The sequence below is a fragment of the Polypterus senegalus genome, chromosome 5, assembly GCF_016835505.1.
Source record: "Polypterus senegalus isolate Bchr_013 chromosome 5, ASM1683550v1, whole genome shotgun sequence".
Classification (NCBI taxonomy): Eukaryota; Metazoa; Chordata; class Cladistia; order Polypteriformes; family Polypteridae; genus Polypterus; species Polypterus senegalus.
Window position 1 is genome coordinate 103,618,081 of NC_053158.1, and position 12,320 is coordinate 103,630,400.

The 12,320-nt window shown below is 37.0% G+C and overlaps 1 protein-coding gene across 7 annotated transcripts in view; it reads right to left on the reverse strand.

Moving 5' to 3' along the window:
• LOC120529409 (myosin VIIA and Rab interacting protein) overlaps positions 1 to 12,320 on the reverse strand; it is a 544,611-nt gene that overhangs the window by 73,243 nt on the left and 459,048 nt on the right. For 6 of the 7 annotated variants that reach the window (XM_039753183.1, XM_039753187.1, XM_039753181.1 and 3 more), the window contains one exon: positions 12,175 to 12,237. The exons of the other annotated variant lie outside the window; for it this stretch is intronic. In XM_039753183.1, the coding sequence (XP_039609117.1) occupies positions 12,175 to 12,237 (63 nt within the window). The remainder of the gene's footprint in view (positions 1 to 12,174; positions 12,238 to 12,320) is intronic. 7 annotated transcript variants of the gene reach the window in all.

A 12,320-nucleotide genomic window follows, 5' to 3' on the forward strand; every position in this document is an offset into this window, starting at 1 on the left:
TGACATAAGATTGTATTTAATAAACAAAAAATTTTACAAATCAATAAGCAATCCATTCCAGTCGTCTTTATCTCGGTTTCCGGCGGTAGGGGCTAAAAATTTTAAGTTCTCTTGTTTCGTCATTAGGTACAACAGAAAATGGAATGTTCAAACAAGCCATGGCGTTTACAAATTCCTTCCAACCACACCAGTCTCCTATGCTCAGGTATTGTATGAGATCCCGCCAGATTACGCATCAAATCCACCATATTGGAGCAGACCAAAGGATTACCTTCTAACAGCAGCTCTCCACGATTATTCCGAAACACGTGATTGGGATTGAAAGACATTTTATGTAAAACAAATTCAACATATTTCTTTTCTTTTATAGGAGCACTTCTCAAAACCTCTTGCCAAACCTGGTCCTCAGACACATTGGTAACACGAGTGTCAGACTGTTAGTTGGCCTTTTTAACTAACGTTAGATATCTCTGTAAGACAGAGGTGTAAAGCTTTATCTTCTCGTCAGCCCCTATATCAAAGCGTTGCAGGACGTTTCTCATTTCCTTGTCCAGTTCAGTTTCTGCGACGCTCGAGATCATTCGGGTTAACACTCTTTTGCTGAAAAAGAGACATTAGTTGCTGTAGTACTGAATACATTTTTTGAGTGTATTCCATGTTTATGCTCTAGAAGCTAATAAGCTGGATATGAATGGCAGGGCGACACTAAAAAGAGCCCCCAAAAAGCCTCCTTTCTGGTTCAAAATAGCTTTCTTCTTTTTTAAGGTTAGTTTTCTGTGCCATGCCACCATTTGCTATAGCTTGTTGTAGAGTTACCCTTTGGATGTGTGGATGTTTCGAATTCCAAATAAATGAGTTTATGATTGAATCTAATTTCTTAAAGAACAATTTGTTAATGTATATGGGGATGCTCTGAAATAGTGAAATGGAGGTGTTACGGTGCGGGTCCCCACCAGATTCCTGTTTCACATATGGGAGCCTCTAGAACCCAACAATCATGACCGAGATGAGCTGACAAATGGGTGGCAAATGATGGAGCAAGGGGATGGTGGAAAGTGCTTTTTATTAAAAACAGTCAAAAACAAAACCAAAAGTGTCCACTGTGCAGTGTTCTACAAACAGTACATAAATAAATCCACAAAAACCAAGTGAAAAGTGAAGATAAAAATCTTTAATAAATAAATCCAATAAAAGCAGAGGTTAAAATGCAGTCCTTAGCTTCTCACAATTTCAGCCCACCTCCTCCTTTGTCTCCCTAGCTCACCCATTACTCATGTAGCCGGCGGAGACTCAGTAGCCACAAACTCCTGCCTCCAAAATGCGCAGCCAGACTGTCCAAGGTCACCTCTCCTCCAGTCTTCCTTTGCGCTCCCGCAGTTGTACCTCGGATACACAGGGAGGTCATCTGTCCTGCTCGCCCCACTCGACACCATTATTCAGTGGGACGATCTAGCCCCTAGAGCGCCACAGCCTACGCTCCTTCACAGGGCCCCAGCTCGTGCTTCCTTCCCCTTCCAGGCTGCCAGATTGTCCTCCCGAGATTGCTTCTTCAGTCTTCTAACCTCAATTCTCTTTCCCAAACTTCAATCCTCGATCTCCTTGTGCCGGACGTACTTCTCTGGCTCCATGGGCGCAGCTCCTGAATCACACACTGCAGGAAGCTGATGAAGCAATTTGAGAACACTCGCCTCAATTACCTCATTAGCTCCCTGCAGTCGTGCAATGGCACTCACAGAGACTGACACAGCTATCTGGATTTATTAAAAAATGGCCATTTTTTTGAAGCTGTGGACCCGCTATACCACAGGAGGGTACACCACACCATCTGTTCACATCTTATTTAATATTTTCCATACAGATAGCAAACTTTTGTTCAAAAAGATCTTTATATTTGTGTGTGATATTTAACTCCCAGGGTATTAGAACTGATCTGCTAAAATCAATGGGAAGGTGTCCAGTCTAATATTGTGTGCTAGTTTACTGGGAAAAAGCACATTTTTGTTCAAATTAATTTTGAGTCTAGATATTTTTTAAAAATTAAGGACTGCTGGTACAGAAGCTTGTGGGTTTGAAATATCCAGTACCAGATCATCTACATATAGTGATATTTTCTGCTTAAGTCCTTCTCTGGTAATTCCTTTTATCTCTGATACATTTCAAAAGTGAATGGCCATTGGCAACTGTAAAGAGCAATGAGTAACTAGGATGTACTGGTGAGAAGGTGGTATATGATCTTGAGTTGGAATTTTAAAATCTCCATGGGTCTGATAAGTTATGATCTATTACAAACAGTTATTTTTATAGTGTTAGATGTCATGTCCACTGTAGTTGAAGACCTATCCATGTTAGGATTTAAAACACAAAGCCATTATAATTTTGAGTGTTCACATTAGAAATAGATGCAAATACATTTTGGATGAAATCTCTATCATCTACATTAGATGTGTAGATATTTTATCAAAATTACTATAGATCGAAATAAACTACCCATCATCATGACATATTGCCCTTCAGGATCAGATACTACATCTGATAATACATAAAACAGTCCCATTTGCAGTAAGATTTCCAATTATTTGAAAGAATGTTTCAGCTATGAATTACACTGGGATTGGACTTTCATAGTGTTCAGGAAGACCTTCGATTCTGTTGTTATTCCTTACATATCTTCCAGTGCATTTAGTTTATTGTCGAGCATTTTGCATTTGGATTCTACAGTAGTTGCTTTTTTGTCAATTCTTTAACTTCTTCAATATAAATTGTAAATATTTGCTTAACTTCTTCAAGCTGAGCACCAGGTACACTAATTTTATTCCGAAACATACTCAATCTGCTGTATTTTTTTGTCAATTCTTGCTAGAATGTCTTTATTAGTTATTATGTAAATGTATCTCTTGGTCTTTAATATCCTTAAGCAGTTTGTCATTTCTCTTGTGTACATCCTTCTTTATTTCATACTTGATATAATTTATATTCCCCCCGGAGTACATTATTTATTACTTCAGCTTAAACAGTTCAATTCCATCTTTCTCTACACTCCAATAATGGAGCTGTGAATTTGGTTGGAGTTGTTGCTGTTGACTCACGTCTGATTGTAGTTGACAGGAGGGACAGAGAGGCTATGCTCAGGTCTGATAATCTGCCCAAAATCGTTGAATTCTCACTGTCCGCCTTACTTGCAGTTTTGCTCTTGATTGGAGGTGATGCTGCAGCGCGAGGTGCCAACAGATCCGTTCCTTCACCTGTCTCTGGCAGGCTATATCATGAACTTGAGCTCAGTTTACCCTCTGATGAAGCCTGATCTTTTCCTTCTCTTTCTGAACCCTTGGTCTGCTGCTCATGCTTGTATATACTTGTGAATACTTGTAATTAAATCCTCTTGGGTTGACTAAAAACAGCATACCTCTGCATGATAGTATATATAAAAAAGGAAGGCAGCTACCAGTGGAGCTCTGTTCTAGATGTCCATCTCTCACAAGGGATGAGAAAAACTCTCTTGGTCTTGTTTTTATAATGGAGGTTAAGAGTACTGGGATAATGAAAGGAAACACCTTAAAGCTTACTGAATATACTCACTTTAAAGCAGCAAAAGTTTTACTTTAAGAAAACAAGCCTTCTGTGTTTGAGTCATATGCTTGTGACAAGTTTCTATTTTATCATAGATTTCTGGCACTGCTCTCTTGAGGTAAGGATAAGCTTCTTACTGTAGACAATGTGGGCGGACTTTTGACAAAATTCCTGAAGCTTCAAAAAAATCCTTATTATTGTGTAAAACCACTACTGGTATAGGCAATATACTGCACAGCACTATGAGGAGGTGGCTCTACCAGGTGAAATGGATACACTGGAGAAACCACACACTTGAGACTGAAAGGTGTCACAGACGACTCCAAAACAGTAAGGGGAAATGCACAGTCGGTCTCTTGTTTAAATGGTTGAACTTCACAAAAATGTTTTGCTTCTTGGATTCTTCTACATGGATACAGAGGCATAGGGGTTAAGAGCAAGCTCTGATTACAGGAAATTGCTGCACCTACCAAACGATGAACCGCCCAGTGTGGTGACATCTCAGCATCACACTGAAAACAAGATTTCATTTTTTCAATATATAAACACTGTGGCTGGAGTGCCAATCCTGCCACCACCCCCAAGAAGCTGCTTGCAGGGCTGGATGCAGATTAACATCATAACCAGGACAAAACAATAACGGGTTAAGGGCCATGCTCAAGGGCCCAACAGGGTAGAATTATTTCTGCTGTTTATGGGAATTGAACTTGCAACCTTCCGATTGCCTGCGCAGATTCCTAGCCTCAGTATCTGCCCACACATGGATATGCTATTTTACAACATGTGCGCACAATCTCAAGATATGGAGCAATACTCAGTAACACTCCTGGGGCTTGAAAAAACTGACATATTTAGTAAGTACCCTTAAAGTGCAGGTTAGATATCTTTTAAAATTTATAAAAAATGCTTTCACTTTCACACTGCAAAATATCAGTTAGAAAGACCCAGGTTCGCTTCCCGGGTCCTCCCTGCGTGGAGTTTGCATGTTCTCCCCGTGTCTGCGTGGGTTTCCTCCGGGCACTCTGGTTTACTCCCACAGTCCAAAGACATGCAGGTTAGGTGGATTGGCGATTCTAAATTTGCCCTAGTGTGTGCTTGGTGTGTGGGTGTGTTTGTGTGTGTCCTGTAGTGGGTTGGCACCTTGCCCGGGATTGGTTCCTGCCTTGTGCCCGGTGTTGGCTGGGATCGGCTCCAGCAGACCCCCGTGACCCTGTGTTCAGATTCAGCAGGTTGGAAAATGGATGGATATCAGTTGGCAAATTAATACGTACCATGATTGTAAAGAAATAATCCTTACTAAAAAAATGCCAAATAAATCCTTTAAGGAGGTTATTTCTTACACCTGTGCAACATATTCCATGTTCCCTCATTCCTATCCTTTTTTGATACTTTTAAGATTGCATACGCTTTATCATTTCCTGTACAGAGTACTGTAACACTCTGTTAGAAACTGCACTTTCTCATCTGAATATCTTCGCCTGACTGGATCAAATCTCTGCAGCAAATGTCCCTACTCAGACCCACATTAAGCACATAACACCTATTCTGTTTCACCTTCACTGACTTCATGTGTGTTATGGAAGTGAATCCATGTTTCTACTGTTAACCTATAAAGTTTTAAAATAATCCTTGCACTGGACTACATCAGTAACCTCCTGGAGCACTACAGTTCTGTGTGGCTATTCTTGTGTTACAGGTGCTGGAAATCGTGTTATGCCCCAAGTTAACTTGTGCTCTATGGCTGACAGATGTAATAAGCCCAAACTTGGGAATAACCTCCCTAAAATAAAACAATCTGCCGACTTTTTTTTTTTTTTTTTTAAAGGAAACTTAAAAGCAAATTTATTCAGGAAGGCATTTAACTTCTATTCTCATTCTTAAGTTTCTGTGAGTTCAACCCCTCTAAACAGGTGTTTATAAAAATACAGCATATCACACATTATGTTTTATGTTCATGTTTTTCTGCTAGTATTTTGCCTTTGGATTCCCATTTATGGATTCATATTCTAATTCATAACTGTGTGTACCCTGCATCAATCTTTTATATTTTATTTGGTGTTTATACAACGTAGTTTGACATTAGGTTGAGTCCAATATTGTTTATTTGGTCTTTTCTACATTTTTTTTATTCCTATTATAACCTTTTAAATATTTCTGAAGCACTTTTAGCCTAAGAAAGGTGTTATATAAATGAAATGTATTATCATTATTAATGATGGATAGGTTTTTTGATGTCTTTTATCCAAATGTAACTGCTATTGTTTACCTGTGTAATGATTTTAGAATGTCGCTTAGATGTTTTACTAGATGGACCAGTCTAATGTGCAGGTCATATTCTGGACTGTAAAGCCTGAGCAGATCTAGGATGATCAACTCTACTAAGCTGCTGAAACTTTGCATGTAGCTGGTACATAGTGAAGTGACTTAATCCCCACTACACAAGATTATTTCCCATCTTATAGTCTAAAACAAATTCACAACATTCTGTGAAAGCACAGAAGCTAAAAGTATAGTTTTGTCATTCCATAAAATTTTGTGTTCTGATCAGTATACCTTTTTTAACTCAGGAACCACACATAGTATATGTTTCACATATTTTTAATTTTGTACACTGTACATGTAATTATTATGTAGCACACTGGGCTTTTAAATAAAAGATCACTTAGCAAGAATAAACCCAGCTGAACTTAATTATAATAAATATATTTTAAATCATGAAAATTCACACAAAATACAAAGTGTCTTGAACATTTAATTTAAAAGACATGGATGTTATATTGGCACATATATTATTGAGAGGCCAAAGTTAATTAATTCATTAGCTACAGATTTCTTCTCTTAGTGGAGGATGTATTCCATGGATGAGAAATTAGGCAAATGACGCAAAAAAGCAGAATATGGGCTTTGATCTTATACGGATAAGCACATTGATTCCCCAGTAACAAGCCGTGAAACCATTGCCCTTAAAAGAGCTTTAACAATAGAGGGAGAGCAGAAATAACTCCTGTCAACAGCCCCAACTGCATTAAGAAACCTGTAAGCAGCAATTAGATGGGGAAAAAGTTCAATACTGCAACAGGAACAAAATCAATACCTCTCACAGTATACTTCACATCTAAGCAGAGACTTTCTTTCTCCTCTCTTCATTAGCTGAAGCTGTATATTTAATAATGGGATTTTAAAAATATTGTTTTTTCCTTTATCCCAAGTGAAATAATGCAGTGACAGTGGGATTGTAGTGTAACAAATTACGAACTGAAAATATCTAGATATAAAATCATCCCTACTGCAGGTGGATGGGCTCAAATTTAGTTAGTTAAATTTTATTAAAATGTACATCACACCCTTGTATTAAAAAAAAAAATAAAAAAATTTACAAAAAATAATGTTCCATTTAAAGAAACAGGACATTTTCCATTTTTTTCAGGTGTTGCCTGATTGAATATATGCCTTCTAGATAAAGGAAAAATTAATAAATACATTTAAAACATTTCAAAGTGTGAAAATCTTCCAGTTAGTCAGGCAGTTGTTCTCCCAAAAAATACATGTTTAAATAAATGTGACCTTATGTAATAAGAACACCAGCCACATTCAATTTGGGTCTAAGGAGTATGCAAAATGCCTTTTACAGTCTAGAGGCATAACATCCGGTTACATTACAACAAAAAATAGTTCATTGTAAGGTGTACTTGCATCTGCATAAGTGTGGCACTCTGTTGACTGGCTTCTTTTCAAATATGGTTCCTGCCATGTATGTTTAATACCAAGCTAGAAAACAAATATTTAAATGTTTACTAAACTTGATATTTATTTGAAATTGTAATATTCACAGAAATTCACAGAAACAACTCTAATTTGATTCAGAGAACAATGACCACTAGTAATGATTCTTGAAGCATTCCTTTTTTATAGTATGCATACTCTCTCTCTCTCTCTGATGACATGATTATGGGACTAGTACTAAGATGTTACATAAATATAAAAATTTTGATAAAAATAATGATTTTATTCTCTTCCATTCAAAATTTTCATAAAAAACAAATTTGATTCCATTTATATAAAAACCTTCAATGCATAAGATTGCATGTATTCTACATGACCACCCTCATAAAGGAAGCATTTATAAAATATATCACAAAACACGTGGATCATGTATGGTAAATTACATGTTGCAATTTAGGAGCGGTCTCTGGACCATAAACCTTTGAAGTATTAGTACATTATAGTACTTCCCTCTCTGAAATCTAAAATGCTTTGGATTTTGAATTCATTCATAACGAGGAACAAAAAACTAACAACCACTTGGCAGAATAAATAGATTTTAAAGGCAAAAATGGGTGGTCTTCAAATAGACAATGACTCTCAGAAGGGAGCGGATCAGTTATTAAGTTGACTGACTTCCTCCCCAGGGAGGAGGGATAGGCTGCAAAATTACTAAACAAACACCTGACTGAGACTTAACCTTACAATGAAACTTATTGTCCCAATAGTCCAACTAAAAATCGCTTTAATAATTTTGGGTTTTGATAATTCACAGATGACTAAAAAAAGGAAAGACTATGATCCAGATTCAGGCCTTGCCTCACAGCCTGATCAGAGATGAGCAAATTACCTTCTGGAATGTTAGCATGGACAGGACACTATGCCCAAGCCTCCAGAAGGGATTAATGAAACCAAAAAATGATACAAAGGAATATTATTTTCAAATTCAGATATAACTCCATCTAGTTTTAAAATTCTAGACAAAGCCTCTGACTTTAAGTTATACAGTATTTACCAGGGTGATAAGTGATGTCAAAGCTTAAAGAGATTTAAAAAAAAAAAATAAAAATCAAATGACTTGCAGTTTTTAAAGTACTGTTGTCATCAGTACAAATGACAAAGAACTGAGCTGCATCCTCCAGTTAATGGTACTAGTCTTCCAGTGTGTAGTTCACAGCCAATAATTCCTTAGAACCCACATCATAATCATCAATTTTTTTTTGCGAGACCCACAATTTTTTTTTTTTTTTAGTTTTTAGAAGAACATGTGCACAGGTGATACACTTTATCCACATCGGGAATGTGTTAGGAAATCTCCACCCCAACCCTGATACTTGACACATCTACTTACACTTGCAGAGAGAGTGAGACATCAGAGAGCAGATGCAAGTTTACTCATAATAACTTCAAAAGCAAGACTGGGATTCAGAAGTCTAAATGAAATTTCTCACACCCTTTTTGGTAAGACTCAATATTGAAGTAATCAATGAACAAAAAAAAAAAATGTAATAAATCATCTATAGTGATTTGCAAACCCCAAAAAGCTTAAGCTTTCTTGAGACATTCAGGAAGCTTCCAGGACATAATAGCTGAGACTTTCCTTAGGTCCACCTCAAAACCTGTACAGTTCATACAATAACTGAGAAACAAAACGGGAGACTGTTAAAAATCTAATTTCTCTAAATTAGCAAAAGCATGTTCTACTAAGGGGATAACACTTCTTTAACGTGGATAATATGAGATTACCCCAATATGAGATAAATGTATGAGTAAAAGTACAAACAATGTTGTTTACAAATGACTGAAAAACATTTGGAGCATTTGGCTAAACCATACAGCATCATGAGGAATGCATAATGACAGAAACAGTAATAAATGCAGTCTGCCTCTCATCACCATCCATGATATGAATGAGGTTGTAGCGATGATGAAAATCAATCAATATATATATATATATATACACACACACACACACATATATATATATTTATAAATTAAATAAAAAAAAAAAAATCCTGCTGCAATAGCACTATCAGAATGGACACTAAATCCTATTACCATATTTTCAGCAATGTAACTGTCCATAATCTTAGTTTAAGTACAAGACAATGTGTACATACATTCCTTGTGCAAAGTTACCCCTGGCAAAAGGTCAATAGCGAAAGATCTTGAAAACTCAGAATACATACAATAGGTGGTAATGTGGAGACCTGAGAACAACAAGACGACTGATGTAAAGGCATTCATAAACAAGGGGAAAACAGTTTGGTCCTAAGCAATAAGTTCAGGTTTTAGGTAATAATTTTCCTGTAACTTTGGACGTTTAGCCACTAAAGGCCCAGTTTTTCCATAATAAAAACAAAGCCCTGCATAAGCATTGTTTTGTTTTTTTTTTGACTTCTTAAAACATAAATGTTCTAGTGCTTTTTTTTTTTCAACTGTCTCTTATCACTTTAAATGTTTTGAGTCAGTACTAACACCTCATCTAATGTTACCTCCACATTGCATTTGAATAACTCACTATTTTTTTTTTTTATCTGAAAGCCCATTATAAAATAACTTCACTAAAAAGTAGCTTCTGAATTCCCTAATAGGCAAATGGTCTTGTCTGCACCTAATTTACTCTAGGCATTCTTCAAATGAATAGCTTATGCATATTCTGAGTACAGGGATGTTTATATAATAAATGCTATCTTAGTTCGATTACTGGAATATGTGTGAGGCTGCTGGTCCAATATCAGCTTGGACTGACTAATAAAGCCTGGTTTTTAGATCTGACTGTGTGTATGCCCAGAAAGAGAAGTCTGAATGCATTCTCAGCATACTGAAATATCAGCATGGCACTGCTAGATTTAAACACTAGCGAGGAGAAACTTTGCAGTCTACTTGTGACTTTACGATGTAGGAAGATAAGTTAACACTCCTGAAAAAGACTGAAATTAAATGAGTTAAGTCCAAGAATTATAAATAAAACTAAGAAAAAAATAAGCCATTTTAATGTCTATAAAATTATTACAGTGTAAAAATAAACACTGCAATGAATAGATCTATACTGTCTTTCGTTCACAGGATGACAGCATTGTCAATGAGATTACAATGTACAGTATACTGTTATCACATTTGTGTCACTTAACTGGGCACTTTCCGCTCTTAATCACATTTGGAAATAAAACAAAGTTTGCTCATTGAATGTAGCAAGAAAAATATATATATTTGTAGTAAAGTTGGAATTCAAACACATGTTTATGTTTAATTTTCAGCGTGCATAAAATATATAAAGTCAGAAGGGTATAGGCACAAGAGAAGAAAAAATTTGTATTCAAAATATGACAAACTAATTTAAACATTACAAATGTACTTGCATAACAAAAAATAAAGTACCTCAATAAAACAAATTAAAATAAAATTGCATAACCCTTCTGGGCTTAGAAGGGAGCCATATTCACAAAGCCTAACTATGATCTCTTAAAGTTATTATTTATTTCCAAAATCAAAGTAAAAAAAAGAGGGATGAGGGTTGATTGCACCTGCCAGGAGGACATCTCTTCTGCCTCTAAGGGAGAGACACCCCAATAATGTTCTCTGCTGTCTTCACTATCCTTTGCAGGTGCTTGTGGTTGGATATGTCGCAGTTGCCATACCAGACAGTGATGTAGCTGGTCAGAACACTCGCAATGGTGCCTCTGTAAAACATGGTGAGGTTGGAAGGGGGAAGACTTGCTAGCTTCAGCCGCCTCAGGAAGTGTAGTCTCTGCTGGGCTTTCTTGATTAGTGATGAGGTGTTATGCGTCCACATAAGTTCCTCAGTTATGTGCACACTGAGGAACTTGGTACTCCTAACAGTCTCCACATCTAAACCATTGCTGCTGAGTGGGAATGTGGGAGGATGTGATTTTTTGAAGCCCACAATTATCTCTTTTGTCTTGTTGACATTGAGAGATAGATTGTTGTCTTCACACCATGCGGACAGCCGTTCTACCTCATCTCTGTATGCTGTTTCATCATCCCTGCTTATCAGTCTCAGCACTGTCATATCATCCGCAAACTTGATGATGTGGTTGGTGTTGTGCATGGCTGTGTAGTTGCGAGTCAGCAGGGTGAAGAGCAGTGGATTAGGCACGCAGCCCTGCGGCGCTCCAGTGCTCAGTGTGATGTTGCTGGAAATGTTGCAGCCCATCTGAACTGACTGGGGTCACTCTGTCAAGAAGTCCAGGATCCAATTGCAGAGGGTGGTGTTCTGGCCCAACCTGCTCATTTAACTCATTGACAGCCATATGTAAATCAAATGCTTTTTTTTTTTTTTCTATCGTTATATGCTTGAATAAAAGCGGACATGTTTATTTGATATTTTGACTAAAGTCTTCTTACACTGCGATTCCTAGCACTGAATTTCATCCATCCAAGGTGTCAGTGCCCTCTGCTGGAGAAAGAAGCTAATGATTTTTATATCAAGCACACAGAGGTGAAAATAACTGGGATGACAACTACGGTCAAGTATAATCCATTTACACATGTTGTAATAAAGGCCTGTAAGTCTGCACTGGATCCCTGTCAAACCAGTACAAACTCAAACTTCCATCTCAACTTTCAGTTAACTAAATAGCACCCTTGCTCCATTTACCATTATCCTCTTAGTTACCTTAAAATTACTTTATTTGTAAAGTGAATTAAATAGGTCAAGAGCCATACAAGTATAAAAAGCTGCAAAAAGCCTAATTAATCCTTAGCGATAAGGTTCTCTTTCAAAACTTCCAAGGGCAAAATGTATTACTAATCATAAAAGAAGAAAAACAGTCATCATTCAATGAAAATGCTTTATGCAATCTTAATATTTAGGCACCTCACCTGCTGTAAGACCGAGGAGAAGACCTGCAGTCGGTGATGGAGTTCTAAAGAATTGAAATCTTCCTGTTCAGCATATTAACAGACAGAGAAAGAGAAACAGAAGCAAGTATTAATCAAGCAAAAAGCACAGAGAGCAACAGGTCTGC